This window comes from Chelonia mydas, chromosome 21 (genome assembly GCF_015237465.2).
Source record: "Chelonia mydas isolate rCheMyd1 chromosome 21, rCheMyd1.pri.v2, whole genome shotgun sequence".
In the NCBI taxonomy this organism is placed as follows: Eukaryota; Metazoa; Chordata; order Testudines; family Cheloniidae; genus Chelonia; species Chelonia mydas.
In genome coordinates this window covers 9,147,080-9,170,421 of record NC_051261.2, presented here as the reverse complement: position 1 = coordinate 9,170,421, position 23,342 = coordinate 9,147,080, and the positions used below count along the sequence as shown (strand labels likewise).

General features: G+C 50.9%; 1 protein-coding gene across 3 annotated transcripts in view; it reads right to left on the bottom strand.

The window, feature by feature from the left end:
• Positions 1-139: 139 nt before the first annotated feature.
• The window catches only part of TFEB (transcription factor EB), a 53,700-nt gene continuing 30,497 nt past the window's right edge, over positions 140-23,342 (bottom strand). For 2 of the 3 annotated variants that reach the window (XM_037885027.2, XM_037885026.2), the window contains exons 2-9: positions 15,003-15,225; positions 14,625-14,879; positions 14,204-14,284; positions 12,369-12,498; positions 12,087-12,143; positions 10,838-10,913; positions 10,013-10,160; positions 140-8,088 (exon numbers count right to left, since the gene is read on the bottom strand). In XM_037885027.2, the coding sequence (XP_037740955.1) occupies positions 7,651-8,088; positions 10,013-10,160; positions 10,838-10,913; positions 12,087-12,143; positions 12,369-12,498; positions 14,204-14,284; positions 14,625-14,879; positions 15,003-15,194 (1,377 nt within the window). In that variant the 5' untranslated portion in view covers positions 15,195-15,225 and the 3' untranslated portion in view covers positions 140-7,650. Of the gene's footprint in view, positions 8,089-10,012; positions 10,161-10,837; positions 10,914-12,086; positions 12,144-12,368; positions 12,499-14,203; positions 14,285-14,624; positions 14,880-15,002; positions 15,226-23,342 lie in introns of those variants that run through there. The other variant, XM_037885028.2, reaches the window with a different exon arrangement.

Below are 23,342 nucleotides of genomic sequence, written 5' to 3'. Positions count from 1 at the left end.
CTGTAAAATGAGGATAAGTAATACTGATTTGCTTTCATAAACCACTGAGATCTCTGGGATGACAGCCACTGTGGAAATGCATGGGATCATCATGGTTGCTGTCCTTCGCCCCACACAAATAAACCCCTACACACGGATACACTGTAAATAAATATATTTTAATGATTTTTTTCCCATTCCAGTTCATTCTTTTGTACATTTATTTATAAAACAGTAGTAAAATTTTTGAATCAGAGCACAGTGCATTAAAAAACAAAACACAAAAGATAAAAAAATCCACGACTGTTCTCTCATGGCATGGGGAGCACCCCACTTCTCACGCTGGCTGGAGCAGGGGATAATGGTGAGGCATGTTCTGCATCCCATAGCCATGAGCCGAGCGCAGTATATACTGTATCTGACAGACATTGACCCCATTCTGCATACAGCACACACCGCAACTCACAGTCCATGAAGCATGCCGCACTACGGTATATACTATTGAGGAGGAGCACTTCAAGAAATGTCTGGCTAAGATGTTCCAAAGTGACCAGTGATTCTGGGTACCCAACTCAAGGCATCTTAAAGGGGCCTGATTTTCAGAGGGTGGGGTGCTCAGCACTGTCTGAAAATACAGCACCCAAAGTCACTAGTCGCTTTTGCAAAACATGGCTTCCAAGCTTTGCCCTCCCAAATTCACATGCTTTTCTGAGATGGTTGGGCCCGCATCCTATCAGAAATCTTATGATGTCAGATCTTCCCACACAAATCTTGGCTTCGGTCAGATTGCAGATGCTGCAACAGACCAGGAAAATCTTTCCACTAGATGACATCACTTCCTGTCCCACCCACCAACAGACAGGAAGCGTAAAGGCATGCCACGGTTTCAGACCTCAAGAACAAAAAAGCCAAGTGATTCAAGCTGACATCTTAAGTGAAGGTTACATATATGCCCATCCCTAGTACATACCGTGTCCTGAAGCCACTCAAGCACACGGCATAATGCACACGATATACTGCATCCTGTGTCTGCTGAAGCATGCCGCGAATAGTGCACAGTTATAACACAGAATCAACCTGCTGTGGGTTCAGAAAGAGCTTTGGATTCAAACCAGGCAGTTTTATTTTCCTCTAAGGGACTCTCCTTATGAGAACGTCTGAGCAACAAAGCACACTAGGCCTGTCTAGGTACGTTCCTCTCGGCCCACTGGCTAAGTTCCACCAGGACTTCCAAGAATCTGACTCTCATCCCACTGGGCACAGCTTCCCACCCGCCTTTCCTGGAACCTTACCCTAGCTCACTGGTGAGAACGTCACCAGCTCTTCCTAGACTGGCTCGGACCATGCACCAATTCCAGTATCTGCTGGATTTTTAGCCTACATCCTGCAGGTCTACATGTGTGAGGCTCTGCAGACAAGCCATGTATCCATAGGCACTTAACATGGATCTATAAGGTTCTACAGGTTCTACAAGGATGCATGCTGCCTGCCTGCAGGCACTTAGCAGAAGTCCACAAGACCCTCCGGGTGACTGTTCAAATGTGTACAGGGACACAGTGCGTCCACACAGACACTTGTGTTGCATAACAGAGTCTATAATGGCTGTATTGGAGGATGAATAGCCACAGGCACTTAACACAAGTCTATAGGGCTCCAGGGGCCCTGCTCTGAAGGACTACTCCTGTTCATAGGCACATAATAATGGTCACTTGGAGGCAGCCCACGCCTTGGTTTAACGTGGCAAAACGGACACTCCCATCGCTCATCCTGCAGCCCCCACTCACTGAAAGAGCCACAGAAAATCCTGGCCGCTCACCTCCCCCCCGAGACCCTGCATTTATGCCACTGACATTTGCAAGAGCTCCCCTTGCTGGACGGCTATCTCGGGGCAGTGGTTAGTCGTTCCCTCTCCTGCTACCAAATATACGGGAAAGGGAACATAGGCTAGGGACGTCCCTTTCCCCTGTTCTTCACTGACTCTCCTGACTGCCAGGGGCTGGGGATCGCCCATCTCAAAAGGGGAAAGAGGTGCTGCCCTCTCTCCCCCACTTTCTCTCACTCGCTTTCTTTACCATCACATGCAAATGTCACTTCCTACTGGCACTTCTCATTGTCAGCTGGGGAGCTGCCTACACCCTGGAGATCATCTCACTCCCATCACAGACTCGCGCTTGCCCCAGAGCTGTACCCTATGGTCACGTTCACACTCAGCACCCTACGATCCAATTCACGAGCTCTTTCCTTCTCAGGGAGTTGGCAGGTTGAGTTTTCCCTTATGATTTTAGGTCCTGGCCCAGCACCAGTCCCCAGGGTTTGAAGTTCAAGGGGGTGGTGTGTGTGTGCGCGCAGGGGTCCCACCTGCGCAGCTCTCAGTGCAGAATCAGGGCTGGAGATGGGGCCTGATCTATACAGCCTGGACCTCAGCACTCCTGAACTTTGAGGATTGGGATCCAGACATTACTAATAAAAGAAAGATATTACATCATTCTCCAGTAATGGCCCCAAACACTACCATTTGCCGTAGCCTTCCTGCAATACTTAGGGCAGTTACTGGGGTATAATGTAGTATCATTACTAGAGCTGTCAATTAATTGCCATTAACTCATGCAATTAACTCAAAAAAATTAATCGCACTCTTAAACAATAGAATACTAACTGAAATGTATTAAATATTTTTGGATGTTTTTCTACATTTTCAAATATATCGATTTCAATTACAGTGCAAAATGTAAAATGTACAGTGCTCATTTCATATTATTTGTATTACAAATATTTGCACTGTAAGAATGATAAAAGAAATAATATTTTTCAATTCATCTCATACAAATGCTGTAGTGCAATCTCTATCGTGGAAGTGCAACTTTCAAATGTAGTTTTTTTGATTACATAACTGCACTCAAAAACAGTGTAAAACTTTAGAGCCTACAAATCCACTCACTCCTACTTCTCGTTCAGCCAATCACTAAGCAAAACAAGTTTGTTAACATGTACGGGAGATATTGCTGCCCACAACACTTTCACTGCAAATTTGACAAAATACAAAGAAGATACCAATGTGAAATTTCTAAAGATAGCTACAGCACTTGATCCTAGATTAAAGAATCTGAAGTGCCTTCTAAAATCTGAGAGGGATGGAGGTGTGGAGCATGTTTTCAGAAGTCTTAAAACAGCAACACTCTGATGTGGAAACTACAGAACCCAAAACACCAAAAAAGAAAATCAACCTTCTGCTAGTGGCATCTGACTCAGATGATGAAAATGAACATGCGTCGGTCCGCACTGCTTTGGATCGTTATCAAGCAGAACCCGTCATCAGCATGGATGCATGTCCTCTGGAACGGTGGTTGAAGCATCAAGGGACATGTGAATCTTTAGCACATCTGGCATGTAAATATCTTGCGACGCTGGCTACAACAGTGCCATGCAAATGCGTGTTCTCACTTTCAGGTGACATTGTCAACAAGAAGCAGGCAGCATTATCTTCTGCAAATGTAAACAAACTTGTTTGTCTGAGCCACTGGCTGAACAAGAAATAGGACTGATTGGACTTGTAGGCTCTAAACCAGGGGCGGCAAACTTTTTGGCCTGAGGGCCACATCGGGTTTCCGAAATTGTATGGAGGGCCAGTTAGGGGAGACTGTGCCTCCCCAAACAGCCAGGTGTGGCCCGGCCCCTGCCCCCTATCCAACCCCCCTGTTCCCTGATGGCCCCACTCTGGGACCCCTGCCCCATCCACCCCTCCCTGTCCCCTGACTGCCCTCCACAGCCCCATCCAACCCCTCCTCTCATTCCTGACTGACCCCCCGGGACTCCTGCCCCCGTTCAACCCCACTGTTCCCCACCCTCTGACCGCCCCGACCTCCCCTGCTCTTTATCCAACCCCCTCTGCTCCCTGCCCCCGACCACGCTGCCTGGAGCGCCGATGGCTGGCAGCGCTACAGCCGCACCACCCCGAGCCCCAGGACAAGCAGCTGTGCCACCCGACTGGAGCCAGCCACGCCACCGTGCAGCACAAAACACCAGGTCAGGCCCCAGCTCTGCAGCTGCGCTACCCGGAAAGACCTCGCAGTCCCGCCGCCCTGAGCATTGCACCGGCAGCGCAGTGAGCTGAGGCTGTGGGTGAGGGGGAACAGCAGGGGAGGGGTTGGGGGCCAGCCTCCCGGGCCAGGATCTCAGGGGCCAGGCAGGAGGGTCCCGCGGGCCGGTTGTGGCCCGCGGGCCGTAGTTTGCCCACCTCTGCTCTAAACTAAAGTTTCACATTGTTTTATTTTTGAATGCAGGGTATTTTTTGTGCATAATTATATATTTGTAAGTTCAACTTTCATGATAAAGAGATTGCACTACAGTATTTGTATTAGGTGAATTGAAAAATACTATTTGTTTTTTACAGTGCAAACATCTGTAATCAAAAATAAATATCAAGTGAGCACTGTACACTTTGTATTCTGTGTGGTAATCCAAATCAATATATTTGAAAATGTTGAAAACATCCACAAATATTTAAAGAAACGGTATTCTGTTATTGTTTAACAGTGCAATTAATTGCATGATTAATTATGCTGTTAAATTTTTTTAATCGCTTGACAACCCTAATCATTATTAAAGATTTCCCCATCTTCCCCACGTGCCCCTTAGGCTCTTACTGTAGAATACTGTTGTCTTTTCTTTTAAATACAAGTGATCTTCTCCCCCCCCCACCACCTCCTCCTCTTCCCCACCCCAATTCCCCTTGTGGCTGTGCCGACATCAACAGCACTGAGAAAGCAGAAAACAATTCAGCTACAAAGCTGTGCAAAGAAACTCTTTGGGGGGGGGGGGGGGGCGGCGGGGATGGACTCTTAGAAGCTAAAGAGCCCTGGCTAAGATTCTGGCAATCATTACCAATGTACAATCATCCTCCTGCTTCACACCAGGGTGGCTGCCCTGTTACCCAGTCTCTACGCGTGGGCCCAGATACAGGTTTATATTAAGGATCCAAAAGACACGGTATAAAGATTGATTTGCCTTCTGTCTGAAAAGCCCCAGCTCCGAATTATGACGACACGAATGGGGTCAGGAGCCAGTGCTGGTCATTTTGAAGGAGTTCTCGATTCCATTCTCTTAATGGACCAAACCTTGTTTTGGTCAGGGATGGAAATATCCTCTTCCAATCAGCAAGAACATAGCTTGCGTTGCCAGAAACATGGAAGCAGACATGAAAGCAACTGGGGGCGAGGGGGAAGACGGAGCCACAATGAGGACACAGAACAGCCCTTTGCCGAAACAGTATAACTCCTCGCTGTTTCCTTTTGAGCTCGGCAGCGCTAATTTCCGTGGTTTCTAGGACACCATGCCCAGTAAGAGAGATTCCAACCTGAATATGAAGACACAGGAAGTCGAAAAGGGACTTGTTGGAGGGAAGAAGTTGTTTTTAATGTTCCCTGGCAGTTCCTCGTCAAATGGATATTGGTTCTGGGATCAACCTCAAGACAGGGTGGCATGGGTTGGAGGAGCACCTACACGAGAGATTTAGAACACCAGTTTCCCCATATCACTGAGCTCCTCGGTGCTGCCGGAGAACCCTGTAGAACAGAGACCTTGTTCTCCTCCTCTTCAGAGCCAAGCTCACTGAGCCGTAAACTCAGATTCCCCCTCCATCCCTCCCCCCACACCCCACGTAACTTCTCCCAGCTTCTATCCATGGCTGGGTTTGTGCTCTTTAAAGGGCAGAAAAATTCCCTCCCATGGATGTTTCAGCAGAAAGCGTTTGGATCCAGATCACTTGACCTCGTGTGGCCATCTTCCACACGTTCGTGATGACACTGAACACGCTGAGCCAAACCCAGAGGCCCCTTAACTCAGGCAAAGCCTCCCACTGGCCCCAATGGGTGGCTTGCCTGAGTAAAGACTGAGAAAGAAAACAACTCAGTCAGGTCTTTCACTTATTTCACTGGGAGCAGAGGGCACTCAAAGCCTGCCAGGATTTGGCCCACTGAGTGTTTTAACGGAAGACGGGATCTAAGCTCACCCTGATGATAACTGAATCAGTTATTTAGGGTGCCTTCCATGAGCTTGATTTGCTAGGTTCAGGCACTGGGGATGCTGGGTGTGAGGGTCCCAACTTGGAGGTTTCAGTGTACAGAGGTGCATTCAAACCCCCCTTTCCAGGTGTGGTTCATAGTGGAGGTTCCCACACACACATGCCTCCAGGTCTCAGGTTCAGATTTAGCCCAACGCGATACTCGGTAGTCACAAGTCACTCAGGGCACGTCTAGGGTGCAGATGGGAGTGCGAACATGTGCTCGCTCTGCCCCAGCTAGAGCACTAAAAACCAGTGTAAATGGCACGGTAAAGCAGCAACGAGTACAAGCTCATCTCAACCCCTGGGTGGCGATGCAGCCAGCACACTACTGTTCTCAGCCCCTGCTAGCGTGAGCCCAGCTAGCACGTCGGCCTCGGCTGGGAGGCTCGCTCCGGCGAGGTTGACCCGATGTCCTGATTTTATAGGGACAGTCCTGATATTCGGGGCTCTGTCTTATATAGGCGCCCATTACCCCCCACCCTGATTTTTCACACTCGCTCTCTGGTCACCCTCAGGTGCATTTGAAAAAGCCGCCCAAGTGCTTAATAGTGCAAAGTGGCCAGCACCAAAAAGCGAGGGTGCAAAGCCAGAAGCTGGTGTCCGGAAACACCAGTGTGGGTTTAGTTGCACACTGATGGTTTTGACCAAATATCACTTGGAAGTTTTGGGATTCATCTGAACAGAGTGAGAGGAAGCAGAGACGGGCCCAAAACGGCATCCCAACCCCCTACACGCTTTCGAGGGTTAGGAACCCACTTCTGAAGTTGGAGGCTCGGTCCCATCTCTCACGGGGCGGAAGTTGAATGGGACTCAGTAGCTCCACTCTCAAAGCCGGTGCCTTTACAAACCCCAGTGACAAATAAATGAGGCTGTTGCATCCCACTCCTGCTCCCAGCTTTGAAAGTGTCCCTCTGGTATCACTAAATAATTTGTTCAGATTGCCCTCCTCCTCCTCTTCCCCCCTGCAGCCTTCTTACCCAATGAGCCTTGAGAAACACACCTCCCCTACTCCATGACGACTAGGGACACCACACCCTCCCTTGGGAAAGCTGCACATCCCTGCCCGGAAAGGGAAGGGGAAGCCTAATGCGGGAACATGGTACAAGGCAGCCTCTGCCGACGTCTTCAGAGCAATAGCGCCAGGGCTGGGGAAGACTTTGAGGGAACGTGGGTTCACGTGGTGAAGCTTGGCTGAATGCACATTTGCAGCAAGGCGCTCTGAGCGACAAGCCCCCCGTTAGCCTCCGCTGGGACTTGAAGGCTCCTTCTCATACCTGATGGCCTGGCTTCCAGCCTCCACTCCTGCACTGCGTGCGGCTTGTGGGAAGCTTAGCTGAAAGGCAAGGCAGCTGGGCTGTAAATCTAGGGTCATTCCAAGCCAGGGAGCTCCGCTCAGTTCATGGCAAAGCAAGAAAGTTTGCAGATCAAGTTATAGCAACAAGGGTCTGACTTTCCCAGTGACTGTGACAACGCTTGCATAGAGAAATGTATTTCTATGTAGGCTCAAGTGTGGGTTGGGGTCCTCGTGGGTGGGGGCGGGGGGGGGATGTGTGTCTTCACAGACAAGCCTCACTCCTCGTCCTTTCCCCCAGGCTGCGAACGGCTCGTTGTCACAGCATGTCAGCATCCTCCATGCTGAAGCTGCTCCTGCGACTGCTGGCCTTGGAGGCCTCAGGGGACATGGCGGAGAACAAGGGGTCAGAAGCCAGAGGTAACATGGTGTCCTCCATCAGCATCAAGTCCAGCTCCTTCTTGGATAAAGAGGGGAAAGAGACATTGTGGCTGGGGTCCAGCTGGTCGCGGAACCCTCTGGAGCCATCGTCAAAGCTCAGGCCGTGGGTAAAGTCCAGCTGGTAGGGAGACGGAGGTAGCAACGGCAGCTGTTGCTGCGTCTCCTGGTCTGGAGGTAGCTGGGGCTGCTGAGGCTCCATCGACCCGTCCTCTCCGGTCGCTTCTTGCTTCACGACCTGCTGAACTAGTTCTGCCACGTTCACGCCGGAGGGCGAGGCGGCAGGCAGCCCATGGAGGCGCGCCTGCATCTCCAACTCCTGTAGGACAGAGCACACAAACCAGGAGTCCTTACGAGGGGCACCAACAACACCGTAACAGGGAGCAGGAGGGAGCCAAGATGGTCTCGCCCCACTAACTGCTCTGTGGGGAACCCTCCCCCAGCCTGAAAGCTGAACTGACACAATCCAGCAGCCAGAAACAATGGGTGAAAGGCACCATTGTCATGTTAAGGACCAGAGGGTTGACAAAGTGCAGACGCTACAGGCCAAGACTGTCCGAAGCGACTGGTGATTTTGGGCCCCCAACTTGAGATGCCTTCAAGGGGCCTGATTTTCAGACAGGGCTGAGCACCTGCCCCTCTGAAAATCAGGACTGTTTCAGATGTCTTAAGTCAGGCACTTTTGACCACCTTGGCCCTGGCCGCCACCCACTCCAAGTACAGCAAATAAGACCCACGGCTCCCAGAACCCCTAACAGCATTTTTGTGGTTACTCCCACCTCTCCCCATGACCACTAAGCACGGCTCATTTCAAATCCTCGAGCAGCTCCAGCTTTCGAACATCCTTCTCAAGGGACTGAACTGGTGACAAGGCCAGATGGAAAAGGCAGACAGACAGGGACCTTGGGAGAGGGGTGAAGAGATTCCAAGAGAGACAGCGGAAGAGAAAGATAGCAAACTACACAAAGAGAGGAGATGCCCAGGGAAATAAAGAAGGAGGAAGAGGCAAAGAAGAAAACAGCACTTCAAACTTTAATCCATAAAGTCCCCAGTCCCTGCCAGGTTTTCTATTTCGTAGGCTGAATTCCAGTGATCAGCGACCCAAGGATAAGGTGAGGCGGACATTGCAGGCTCAGTGCTTTAGTGCAAGCAGGCTGCTCGCTAACCTACATGAAATCCCTGGCTAAAGCTGGCGTCAGCATCCCTATCCAGGTAGCACCAGGTACCATAAACCCTAGGTCAATCTTTCCAAACCTGGTGGCCTAGTGAGCCTCCTAAATCCACACTGAGGCTCCTAAAAACCTCTCTTTAGGTGCCCAGAGATGGATTTGGAGCCTGCCATTAGCAAATAGGTTTGAAAGCGTTAGCCCAAGTGCCACAGCCTGGGAAGCACAGGCCTCCCCACAGCAGGGACAGCTACAAACACAGCAAGCCTGGCTCCCACGCGAACGCCAAGAGTTGCAAGTGTTCCTTGTTTTGAATGGAAGCACTCCCAAACTAGCTCGTCCCTGCCACTGGTGGGAACCGGTCAGCTGCAAGCGAAGGGCCTGATCTGCAAAGCAGCACTCACAAGTCAATGGAAATGGCCCAGGTGAGGAAGAGGGTAGGCAGGAGCAGGCCCCTAAAGGACCTGCATGTCTGCAATAAATAAGCTGTGCAAACAGCATTGCTAGGGGCCCGATGCAAAGCCCACTGAAGTCAGTGGGAACCTAGCCAGTGACTCACTAGCTTTGGCTCAGTGTGTGCATGGAGCATCTCAAAGGGGCAGAAACGAATCTCAGGTGATGCCAGGGTGAGTCTGGACGGACTCCATTTAGGTCAATGAAGATGCTCTAATTTCACAGCCTTAAGGGAGAACAGAATCTTGCCCAGACCCCCTGTGAAGGGGCAGGAACAAGATTTGAGCCCCTAAAGGTGTTTTAAGGTACGTCTACACCAAGAAAAAAACCCAAAACCTGTGGCACCTAGTCTCAGAGTCCGGGTCAACGGCATCAGACTCGCGGAGCTAAAGATAGCAGTGTAGGTCAGGCTGGAGCCTGCCCTCCAATGCCCTTTCCTGCACAGGGTTTCAGAGCCCAAGACTGCATGGCTACACTGCAATTTTTAGCATGCAGCTCTAGCCACGTGAGCCCAAGTCAACTGACCCAGGTGACCCACGGCCGTGTCATGGGTCTCTTATTACAGCGTGGATGCATCCTCGGGCTGGGTTAGAATGGAGGGACAGGGGGAAGATGGGAACCCACCTGGATACGGATCAATAACTGCTTATTCGTCATTTCCAGACGCCGAGAGTGATTCTCCAGATCCCGCGACCTCTGCAGGTCCTTCTGCATCCTCCTGATGTAATCAACCGAGGCCTTCAGGATCGTCCCTTTGTTCCAGCGAACATCTCTAGGGTACAACATGGGAGAAGTCATTACAATCTGTGCTGTTAGCTCCTTCTAACCAACTCCAAGGCCCGGACAAGTTCTAACGAGCATTGCTGTACTGAAATGCCTCTCTGCAAATGGAATGCCCTGAATTACCTCCTGGACACACTCATGTAGGGACTGGCACTGGCCTGGGTCAATACACACACGCCATTATCCCAGCCTCTGAAAACACCAAGCACCAGACTCCTAGGGAATCCGATGTGGGACCAGACACTGACACCCGACCGGCCAGTATCAAAGCAGTTGCCCAGCTGGAAGATCAGATGAAGGAATGAGAATTTTCAATGTGTGAAACAGAATCTGGCTCAGCACTGGAACAACCTGTTACTAGGAAACAGCAGACAATCATCTACATCTAGTCCATCCCTGGCCAGAGCAGGCTTGATCTCCACAGTAAATTCTCAGGTCCCTTGTCCAGTCAAGTTTTACAGGTCAAACAACGGGACTCCCACTGTTTCTCTGGGACGAACACTCAACAGTTGCAATTAGGAAGTTTTCTCCTGATCTACAGAATAAGGTTCATCCCCCAGGGCCACACCATTTGGACCATCCTTAACAATTCCTCTGCCACGCACCGTCAAATCCACGTGGGATATCTAAGACAAGGCGACTTGTACCGCTTGCAGAGATACTTACAGATCATTGGCTTTTGGGATCAGCATTCCAAGTTCTTTGATGCGATCGTTGATGTTAAACCTTCGTCTTCTCTCAACTAAAGAGAGGGAAGGGAAAGAGAGAGTTGGAAACTGACCCACGTTTAGGAATTTGGGACCTGCCTCAACTCTCTGAAGCCTGTACCACTCTCAGCCCCCACTGTCCCCAGCCTGGATTATGGAAATCATCGAGTTCCCCAGAGAGATTCTCATCCCTTGTTCTCCTTACCCAGCTTTGGACTGAGGGACTAGGAGAGCCATTCAGAAGCTAGCCTGTCCTTGTCACCCAAACATACATCCTTCAATTCTGGAGGACTGCAGTTTACATGTGATCGACTTCACAGGCCCAGGGCAGTCGGAGGTGGGGTGGCAAAGGTCTAGATGGCGAAACATTCAGTGGGCGAGGGACAGTTTAGAGAGGAGGGTGGGTTGCAAGAGGTGTTGGGAAAGGTGGGATAGTGTAGAGCCACACTGGATGGGAGAGAAGTGGTTGAGGGTAGCTTGCGGTGTCATAGGAGGTAGAGGTACTGGGTATGACAAGGGGGCTCGGAGGTGGGGTGGGAGAGACTTAGGATGCTCTTTAGCATAGGAAGTTATTGAGACCAAGAGCTTAGCACTATTCAAACAAAGGATGAGACATTTTGATGGAGAAAGAGAACATTACAGTTACATTAGACATGGTACCAATATCTACGGGATACAAACCCTCATATTTCAGGCCGCAAGCCAGTGGTGAGGGCCTGACAGTGCTCATGAAGAAACTTCCCCCTGAACAGGTTATCCCATAACTGTCCAGAAGATACTGTCTGATCTTACTTCGATTGTAAGACCTTTGTGGCAAGAACTGTCTCTTTGTTCTGTATGTACAGCCCCTAGCACAATGGGGGCTTGGTCCATGACTAGGGACCTGAGGCACTACTGCAATAAAAATAAAATAATCACAATAATGAGGTTTCTTGTACTTTCCTCTGAAGCATCTGGGACTGGCCATTGTCAGCCAGGATACTGGGTTAGGTGGAGCCCTGCTCGGAGATGCTGCGGGGATCCCTGTATGCCATGCACAAGAGGTGCGAGGTGGAAGGGCTGTTCAGACAGATGAGCAGGACGAAGGCAGAGTGAAAGGGAAACCAGCGATACAGACAGAGGTGCCTCCAGGAAAAGAATGGGGGTTGGGCTGAAGGGAACTAGGGCAGGAGACCCAGCCGTACAGCTAGAATGAAACATCCACTCACTCAGGTTGTGATTGTCCTTCTTCTGACGCTCTTTAGCCAAGGCACGACTCTCGGCATCTACAAGAAAGACCCAAGAGGTCACACCACGCTTGTTACAAAGCTGTGTTTTCTCCCCACCTCTCCCAGCATCACTCAGTACGTAACGTCAAACAGAGCGGGCAGGATTCTGTTTGACCCGCACCCCGCGTAACCCTCGCTACCATCAGTGGCACGAGCATTGACGCAGGATTTGGCCCGACCTGACAGACACGGACACACACATAAGCTGCAGTCAGAACTCACATGCGTTACCTGTCAGGTCTCTCTTCTGAGTGAGGTCGGCAGGGCATGAACTGCTGGTGACAGCCACCAGGGAGGCCGTCAGCTGGGGGTCACCACTATATACATTCATGTGACTGCTGGACATTGGAAGCTGAAAAACAAGGGAGCACATGATTAGTATGGTTCTCATCCAGGAGGAGGAGGAGCGGGAGATGGGATCAGGGAGCTAGAAGCTGGCTCAGGGCTGGCTCTCCGGTAAGATTCCAAATCACAAGGCCTGGCATGAAGGGCACCACAATCTAGGGGCTGAGCATGCAACTGGGAGCTGGAAACTGCTGGTTTCTACTCCCCTGCTCTGCCACTGACTCTCTGTGGGACCTTAGGTGAGTCACTTCACCGCTCTGTGCCTCAGTTTCCCTATGTGCAAAATGAGGACAAGGCTACTGACCTAATTCACGAGGGGCAGGGCAGTGATGGCTTGGACACTGAATCCCTCAAGCTGAAATTTTCTAAGGGAGGAATTGACTTTCACTGGGCGCTAGGCTCTAACTCCCAGCTCTAACTCTAAGCCCCACTGAAAATCCCAGCTATAAACATTGACAAAGCGCTAAGTAGCCTCCTTGCCGCATGATACGTTCTCACGGTGGGACGCTAAGTGATGGAAAGGGAGGAGGGTGTTAAAAATCAATCAATCAATCTTCACCTTGCTATGGTGCCTTCCATCCAATGACAGAATCTCAAAGCACTATCAAGAAAGCCTCACCATGCACCCTGGGAGTTAGATATCCTTAGCCCTATTTTACAGATGGCAACACAGAGGTAAATGGACTTGCTCATGGACGTGCAGTGGCTGAATCAAGAACTGAAACCAAGACTCCCAATTCCCCTGCTCTAACCACCAGATTGCAATCCTCACAGTCAGGCCAAAAGTTCAAGTGATAGCAGCCTGTGCTGGGAGTTCAGGCCTCAAACCCTGCTGAGTTCGCACAATGGGGGACAGTCACGGATCTCTTACGCCCTCCCAGCCCTTTGGGGCTCATTTAAAAGCAGAAGCCTAAGGAAAGGGCTCGTGGAGTCTCATAGCAGTCAGTCGTACTATTGCACTGCTTTCCCCTCCCCCAGCCCACACACAGCAATGCCAACCCGATGTTTACAGTCTCTAGGTCAGGCTGCAGCCAGCTCAGACTAGCACTGGCTGCTGACTTACTAAGCAATAATAATCACTACAACTCTAGGGGCTGGGCAGGGGGAGAGAGGCTCAGCCAGTTTGTACACACCATGACGCATGATTTCCCACTGCCTGCTGGGTGCTGGGCTGACATACGGAGAGCGTGCAGCAAAATCCCAGGTTGCGGCCTTGACAGTCAGTAGCAACAATCAATGCAGGGACACCCCAGTTGCCAGCTTCTCAGTTCCAGCCGAACTCCGCTCAGGGCAGGAATCGAGGGGGCAGGGTGGTAAAGGTGGCTTCATGCCTCCAGTGAGCCTCCCTATATTTTGAGGCCAGCCAAAAGCCTGTCTGACCCCCAGTGTGAGTTAGAGCAGCCTCAGTAGCTGCTCTAGCTTACACTCTGCTCCCCACAGCCCCGAGGCTAGACCGCACTAGCGTACAGCGGTTACCCTGGCTCTCGGCCATCAATGGAAGGGGCGGAGAGCCACGGACAATCCAGCCCAGAGGGTACGGGTAGCACAGTCACCCTCTCCCTGCAGCTACCCTTTGCTGGAAGAGCTCAGTCTCCCCATACCCTCGAGCACATATACTCTAATAGTTCCCTGGCCAGCACATGTCAAATGCAGGCTCCTCCCCGCCCTCCACAGTCAGGATAACAGGCCAGAAGTCAATCAGAGACACTCACGGTGTTGGGCATGTGCATTTCCGGGTTAATATAGCCCAAAACATCATCCAGACGCATGATGTCATCAATGACCTCGTCTATCTGGAAGAGAAAGTTGCATTCTGACAAAGCACATGGCTGGAGATGCAGGGTCACTGGGCAAAAACAAGACAGCTGAGGGTTTCCTCAGTTCCATGGTTTCATTTCTGATGCTATGAGCTGCCTTGTCCATGAAATGCGCTACATCTAGCTAAATATTTATATCCTATGTCCCACCGTGCCTCCTGCTGGGAAATCCCAGCTCTCCGCTCTGCTCCTTATAGCGCCTCCTGCTGAGAGAAGCCAGGACTGGAGAGATCCTGATCACATGCCACTTTTAAATCCTTCACTTCCTCTCCCCTATTCCATCCTGCTGCTCTATAAAGCCAAGCAATTTCCTTACCTCCCTCTCCGGGTTGGAGCTGATGTTGAGCATGGCCATGGGGCTGTTGGGAGCGCTGTTGCCAGCTGAAGAGGACATGACATGGCCGGGCCGGACGCCCGGGGAGGCAGCTGGGGGAGGCTTTGGAGAGTGCAGGACGGGGCTGATGTGAGAAGCAAACTTGTTCCCGTAGGTTTCAGAGATATACTCCTGGACCTTCTTGTCCCGTGACTTCTGCAGATGATACGTGGTGGGGTTCTCCAGGTACGACTGAACCTAAAAATCCACACACACCCCAGGCAGGGAAAAACTATTAGAGCTCTCAACACGACCAAGACTCCCCCTCCATCCCCCCGCACTCCCCAAGGAGAGAAGGAAACAAACTAATCTGCACTGTACCTTTAAGACCTCTCCCGGCACGGACGGCGCAGACTGGAATTGGACTGGAGTGTTGATGGCAGGCGTGGGGGCCAGCGGCATCTGCTGCTGCATGTAATGCATCACCGCCTGCTGCTGCAGCCGCTCCCTCTGCTCCTCCTGCTGCGCTTGCTCCCGCATAAGCTGCATCCGCAGGCCGATGCGCGACGCCATGGCGCTCGTGTGGGGCGGGTCACAGCTTCTCCTGAGAGAAACGGGATGGGTTGGACCATAGCAAAGGCTGCAACAGGATTAAGTCAAGCCCGAGGGCCCCGGCTCTAATGGCAGCACTGTTGGGGCGTGCCCGCCACCTCGCTATCTCAACATGCTTCATGTGGGGAGGGTCAGCAACGTTATCCCCATTTTACAGATGGGGAAACGGAGGCACAGGGTGGCAAAGGGGCTTGCCCGTGGCCACACAGAGTATTTTCTCTGTATGACAGCTGCATCCACAGCCAAGTGACCTCTACCACCAGTGGCCTCCCAGCCAATATCAGGGCCCCAGCATGCCGTGAGGATGGCAAGACCAGTCCTACCAAGGCAGCACCAGCCTGTGATTATTTCCTGGGCGATCACTCTAAAAAGCATGATATAAGGGTGAACTATGAGGCCACTAGGTGCCGTACGTACATGTAATGAAGTCCCTGCCCGGAAGAGCTTACAATCGAAATACAGGAGGCAAAGAAAGGATTATCATCCCTGCTTTATACCTGGGGAACTGCAGCACAGAAAGGCTGAGTGACCTGCAGGCAGCCTGTGGTAGTGCAGAGAACTGAAGGGTGGGAAGTCAGTTCTCTAACCAGTATGTCAAACTGCCTCCCCGAGTCAGGAAAAGACCCTCTGACTCCCAGTCAACACCGAGCAGAACAGGGCTTTGATCTTTGGGCCCCACCACAAAAATAGCCACAGCAATAAACCAACCCCCAGAAGAAGGATACACAAAAAAGCCATCAACTGTTTCCCATGACAGCTTCAAAGACTTCATCTTTCCACCTTCGGCCACTGATCTGGAATGACCCACTGCAGGCACTCGGAAAAAATAATCATCCCTAGCTCTTATCTGGCACTTTTCATTGGGAGAGCTCAAAGCACTTTATAAAGGAGGTCACTGAACAGATGGGAAAACCGAGGCACTGGGCAAGGATGAGACTTTGCCCAAACTCACCCAGCAGGCCAGTGGTAGAGTTGGAAATAGAACCAAGTCTCCTGAGTCCTCGTCCAGTCCTCTAACCACTAGGCCATGCTGCACACTCCCCATTCATTGAGCCAAACCCCTTTCCCAGACATGCTGCCATATCAAGGGACCAAAGGCACAACCCTCTGTTAGGGAAGGGGGGAAGATGAGTTTCCAGTGATTCAGGCCTGATGTTTTCCACCCCACAGACCTCAGTAGACCATCTTCTGCTGAGGGACTGGAAATTCAGCCAAGATTTTCAAAAATAGGGGGTCTAAAATGGGGTGCCCTGGTCGATATTTTGGCACCTAGATAAGCAAGGCCTGATTTTCAGAAATGCCAGGTACCAGAAGGTCCTGTGGGCATAGCAGTTGCACACAGCCATGTATCTAATTGGAGCCAAGGAGCCTCAGTTCAGGCCCCTCCATTTCTTTTCAATCTTCACCTTCGTCTCTCTGGTCCCGTTGTGCCTGGACTAGCTGCTGTCCCTGCTCTGGGAGAGGAAATGATTCAGGTCTGGACCCTGCCTGTACTCGGATGCCAGGCTCTTTCATGACAAACTTGCTCTGCCTTGCTGTCAAACCAGGGCCAGTTGGCAGAAGGAGAGAGAGCTCCTAAATCAGTGCCAGAGCCCGATAAGAGGGAGAGAAAGCAGGTGGGTGAGGAAAACCAGCAATGCATGGAATCCGTGCAGTGAGGCGAATCCAGACCCCAGCGCTCACTGACCTTTATGTGCTGGTTTCTCCTGGAAGCTGGAAATTGATGCCCTGGATTGAGGCACTTCCCAGCTCTGAGACAAGGGACCAGTCAGGGTTCCAGATATTCTGCCACCCACCCAGACCCAAGACTGCCTCTTATTTCCATGGAGAGCTTCCTGGTGATGTCTCTATTGCTACAAGAGAAACCCAAGGGCCAGGAACCCAGCTGTGGACAGAGATGGGAGCACAAAGGGAAAGACAAGAGAATAGGCCAGATAGAGAAGAAAGAGGGTAATAGCCAGTTAGTTATTCCTGGATTTCAAGGGAAATCCCACTGATGTGCTGCTGGTGGGAGCCAAAAGAAAGATCTGTGAAGAGAAAGAACATGTAAAAAAAAAAGAGACAGCCAGAGAGAGAAAGAGGAAGAAAGAAAAGAGCCTTGCACAGGAAGTGGAATGACACGGTTTAACTGTCTCTTAACTTACCTAGCATGACCCACACCCAGTCTCCCTTGTCCCCTAAACCTAGAGGTGTTCCCCATAGCCTGGTGGTGGGGAGACTGTCAGGAGTCATTAAACCCAAAGCCAGAGTGAAACCTTAACTCTCGAACAATGCAAACAATGCCCCTTCTGTCCCACGAGCCTGCACGCAAGAGTCTGGAGGCGAGAGAAGCAGCACGAGGCGACGGAGAGCGACGCAGCCAGACACAGACAGGGCTCTTGTTTGTCCATACAAAGGGGATGGGAGCCCATTCAGGTGCAGTGAAGCAGCGCTAAAGAAGCCTGCAGAGACGAGGGGGCTCCAGAGGGAGCCGCCCTACCTGGGACATACTGTTTCTAAAGTACTGAGTGTTATGGACTCATCCATCCTGCGAGGCAGGTACAGCTCAGTGTCATGATGCCCCTTTTCACAGATGGGGACAGGGAGTCAGTGCGAATAGAACCCAGGAGTCCTGACTTTTGTGACCGTCTGCTCTATCCCCTAGACAAGTGTTGCCCAAATGATGGGTCGCAGGAAGGTTCTAAGTGGGTCACCACATCTAGGGCCGGATTAACCCATCATGGGTCCTTTGCCTAAGCAAACACACATTTCCCCTGGCCCGAGGCAGAAGGGAGTTCCTGCAGGGGTGGGGTGAGCCCATCATGAGCCCAGAGCTGGGCCCAGCCGTGCGGGATAGGAGCTGCTTGGTCAGTGCAGGCAAGGCTCACGGGGGTTAGGGTTGCAGTGCCGGGGCAGAGGGTGCATATACGTAATGGTGGGTCGCAAAAATAAATAAGACAAAATGCAGTTGGCGATTCACCTTAGGAAAAGGTTTGGGAACCACCCGCCCATGCAGGCTGTGGAACTGAACCCGGGGTCTTGACTCCCGGTCCACTACTCTAATTGCTAGCTCACACTGGGATAGCCCATCATCCGTAACTTGGGGAAGATGGCGGGTGGTTCAAAGCAGAATTTTTTCTCCAGACTGCTGTGTCTGAAGACATGTGGGGGGGAAGGAGAGAGATTCAAGATGAAGAAGGCAGGAGGTACACAATTCAGCAGCAGGAACAGTGAATCTGGCAATGCAGGGAAGGGATGTTTCCTTGTATATTTAGGGAACTGAGAGTGATCAGGGGGACCGGGGGACCTTTCCCACTCAGTCAAGACATGCCACTCCCATGAATTGTGACACTACAAAGTGTCCTACAGAGGTCAATCCAGAGCAGAAAAGTGCAGCAGGGGGAGAGGACTTGTCTAACTCCCATCCCGCACAGTCCTGTTAGCGATTCACTTCTGACCCTTGCCTCTCTCTCTTCTCCAAGGTTTGCACACTCAAACACCTGGGAACCCATGATGTTGATAAACAAGGAAGCAAGAGGAAGGATGATCTTGTGTTTAAGGCACAAGCTTCAGAACCAGGACTCCTGAGCTCCATCCGTGGCTTTCGGACCAGGAGCAAGTCCCCTAAGTTCTCTGCGTCTCAGTCTCCCTGTTTGCAAAGCGAGGCTACTGCTACCTATCTGATGTGGAAGGTGTGGGGTACATGGAGACACTGTCTGAACAGGTGTATTGTTTTTAAATACCATATCTTTGCTCCCCAATACATACGCACACGCACACACAGACACAAACCAATCAACAGCTCTGGATAATAATCCAGTCCAGAGGCCCAGACAATGACTTACATTTACTGAGTGTTTTTCCACTCAGAAAGGTCCCAAAGCATTTTAATATTCTAGTGGGTGGAATCACGTCAAAACTGGGCTCAGGATGGAAACTGCCTCATCCCTTTCACTACAGAGTTGCTGCTGTATTAGCAATCAATTCTCACACCACTAAAATGCAGTCACCTCTGAGGCAAGATACAGGGTGCTGTTTAAGCATGCCCAGTAACAGCACTGCATTTGGGAGAAAATGGGTCCAGTGAAAACTGCAAAGAGTATTCGTGGAGGCAGGATGCAATTAGCTCAAAGGGAATTTGTCCTGGAGACCTGCGCTAACATCACAACACTTGCAAAAAGAGCCATACATGCCCAAGGGGCGATAGGGCACTGTACTACAAATCAAGAGACAGTGGGACATTCTCAGCGATGTCAAGGCCCTTCTGTGCTACTCTGCCAGCATAAAGGGGCTTTAAGTGTGTGGAAAGGGCCCCTGAGAAAAGACACTGCACGCCCAAGTGTGAGTTAGTGAAAGGGGCTCCATATGGCGGACACTGCTCCCAGCCCCTGGCATGGGGGTCAGAGGCATGGGCCGAGTGTACTGTGCTATAATTCTTCTTTGCTTCCCGTGGTCTGTATGGGACTGGGCAGGTCCGTGCACGGTTCCAGAATCCAGGCAGCGCAGAAGTGGCTTAAACCCCACTTCCCTCCAGCATGAAAATGGAGTAACTGAGAATCAAGCTCTAGGGCTGGGCCTGGCACAGCCACTGACTTATGGTGTGACCTCAGCCAGGCAAGTCACAGCCCCACTTCGTGCCTCCGTGTCCCCCACTGGTAAAATAGGAACAATGATACTGACCCACTGTTATAAGAAACCCGAGATTTATGGGGGAAGAGAGAGATGCATCATCATCATCTATCCTTGGCTCTTATATGGCCCTCAGCAGGGCAGTATCTGAGCACCTCAGAATCTTTTTTTTAAAGCATTTCTCCTCACAACCCTCCGTGAGGCAGGGCAGCGCAGATGGGTAAACTGAAGCACAGAGATGCTAGCTGACTTGCCCAAACTCTCACAGGAGTTTCCTGTGGCAGAGGAGAAAACAGAACCCAGGTCTCCCAAGTCCCAGTTCAGTACCCTAACCACTGGGCCATCCTCCCTCTCTCATGACCTACAGGTGGGCAGGGCCTAAGTCTTCCATATCAGGCAAAAGACACAGGCCAAGAGTTTCAGAAGCGCAATGGCTCTCAACCTCTCCATACTACTGTAACCATTTCAGAAGTCTGCTTGGTCTTGTGTACCCCAAGTTTCACCCCACTTAAAAATTACTTGCTTACAAAATCAGACATAAAAATACAAAAAGGGTCACAGCACGCTAGTGCTGAAAAATTACTTATTCTTATTTTTACCATGTAGTTATAAAACAAATCGACTGGAATATAAATATTGTACTTACATTGCAGTGTATAGTATACAGAGCAGTATAAACGAGTCATTGTCTGTATGAAATTTTAGCTTGTACTGACTTCGCTAGTGCTTTTTATGTAGCCTGTTGTAAAACTAGGCAAATATCTAGATGAATTGGTGTACCCCCTGGAAGACCTCTGCCTACCTCTGGTTGAGAACCAGCACTAGAGGTTTGGGGGGCCCAACTTGAGACCTCTTAAAGGGGCCTGATTATCAGACAGCGCTGAACCCCCTCTGCCCCTTTACGGTGTCTCTAACTAGGCATCCAAAAGCACAACTCACTTTGAAAAATCGAGGCCAAGGTCCATAGGGAAAAAAAATTGCACCAGCTAGTAGCTTATTTGGTCTTTTTTCCATTCATTCCAGGGCACAACCTGTGCCAGCTTGATAACAATTTTTAAAAAGAGGGTAAAGACCTGATACCAATTTTTAAACAAAGAACAATGAGGGTAAAGACCCTCTTTGTAAGTTAACTCACATCCTCTACCAAAAGGAATGAGGAAATATTTAAAGGGGAAACATAGAAGCCAAACAACCCGGGTTTACTTAGGATTAAATGTAGCCAGACAAATCTGAAGGGTTTTTTCTATTTAAACAAAATACATATCGTTAGACAGAAGAGATGTGGTGGATACAATATATCTGGATTTCAATGAGGCATCTGATACACAGTGCCACGCGATATCCTAAGGGGGAAATTAAATCAAGCTGGCTTGGACAGAAATACGATTACATGGATCAAAAGCTGGCTATTGAACGGCAAGAGGAAGGTAATTAATTATACGTGGTGGCTCATCTCACTGGGAGGGGGAGTGGTGAGAGGTGCCCATGGGGTCCCACTGGGAGGGGTATTAAGTGTCATTTTGGTTAGATGGCTTTTGCAAACTAGCTAGAAGACACAGCAGAGGACACGGTGAAATGTGTAAGATGAGGCGAAGGAGAGTCAAGGGAAGTGCAGAAATAAACGCCACAGGAATGGAGAGATGATAGAGTGGCCTGGAACTAATAAAATGAGGCTGACTGTGGACACGTCCCAGCTAATGCAAGTGACGAGTAATAATCATAAACATCAAGTGTCCAGTGGGAGGAAAAGCCTTATAAAGCAGCAATGACAACAAATCGTATGCGCCCATCTTGGAGGCACCCAAAAGCACTTTGTAAACGGTCTTGAAATTGCTTCTCTATTAAACAGCAGCTGTTTAAAAGCCACTCCGCAACTCTACACAGCCAGGAGACCAAGTGAAAATGAAACCCTGAACTGGAGGAGCACGTTTCATGAATATACCCGGGGCACGCTTTGGCAGTGAAGCAGTTAATAATCCCTTCCACTGAGGACAGGGTGGCTTGGGGAGGCTGAGTGGAGAACAGATGGTCAGATGAGGGATTTCAAATCCAGCCCTTGTGAAGCTGCTTGCTCAACTTTGTGATGAGAGTAGGCCTCGGTCCATCTCCTTGCAGACCGGTATCCACAGCACAGAACCCACCAGCACTCGCTAGCAGCACCCAGGCCAAGGACTGCCTGGACCAGAGAGGCCCAACTCCCTTCTCACGTGCACAGGTGGTCCCCTTGTGTCAGGGAATAGGAGGAGTTAGAGCTGCCATGGGAGGCTCTGAATTTGCATCCCCAGCTCATGTCCAAGGCCAGCAGGGGCTGGAAGTGCCCAAAGAGGGGGAAGCTGTAGGGACAAACCTAGAGATGAGCAGGATGGGAGAAGGAGGAGTAGGAAATGAAAGCACAGAACGGCTCTCAGCCTAGGGCATTGAGTAAGCTCTGCTTCCGCTCCAGGATGAGTCTGCCTCTCTCTGCCGAAACAGAGGCCCGGTCCTACAGGATGCCGGTAGCCCACACTGGGCCCTTCAGAGTCAGAACAGGCTATCTACTGGGGAGGAGGGGGTCATGTGATGTGCGCCGAGCCATGACCACCCATCTCAAATTACAACACAGGCTTGTCCCTGACAGTCACTGTAAACCAGAACCTGCTTCCCTTCCTGCCCCAGGCAGAGGCTGTATGTCGCTGCAGCCCAAAGTCCACACTCCCGCGGGAGCAGATCCAGGCAGTGCAGACAGAATGGCGGCACCCGTCCCCCATGCCCAGCAACGTGGCCATCCAGCCAGTCCAGACCCTGCTTTCAGCGACGCTGACGTAAATGTGGAACAGTTGCGCTGACTTCAGTGGAGTTACTCCAGATTCATGGCATCGCGACAGAGCACAATGCGGCCCCTCTCCATCCAGGGTCTCACATGGCCTCTTCGTCGCCATAGTATCAGAGCCCCCAGCAACGTTTGCCTCCTCACACTGCCACGTGGTGCCCAAGGGAGCCGCTCTTCCTGACTCCAGGTTTCTGGTCAGGTTTGCATTTCTCCCTCCTTGCTGACGCAACCAAGAGATGAAAGAGAGAGAGGACATGGGGGGGGGGCGGGGGGGGAAGATGAACTCTGTCAAGTGCTGAGTGCCTTTACATCCCTTTGCGGGGGCTGAGGGTACTCAGTGCCTTTCAGGATCCAGCTTGGGATTGCCATGAAAGCATCTGAAATATCGGCAGATCAAAGACAACCGGAAGCACTGGGGAGTTTACACAGAAACATGCACCGGCACAGGGGATCAATGCACAGATTAGCAGGTAGCACGGAGGTTACCTCACACCACTGTAAAATATGCTAGGGGACAGGAAAACCATCCATTGCGTATCTTGACTGAGAACCTTATTTACACGTTGGAATAGCCCGGAGTCAGCCATCAATGCCTAGCAGTCGGTGTAGCTGGGCCAGGGCTGACCCCTATGCTTAGGCAAGTCGTGCCTTGAACGTTGTTGATAAGAATGCTGTAGCTTGGCATGACTGGA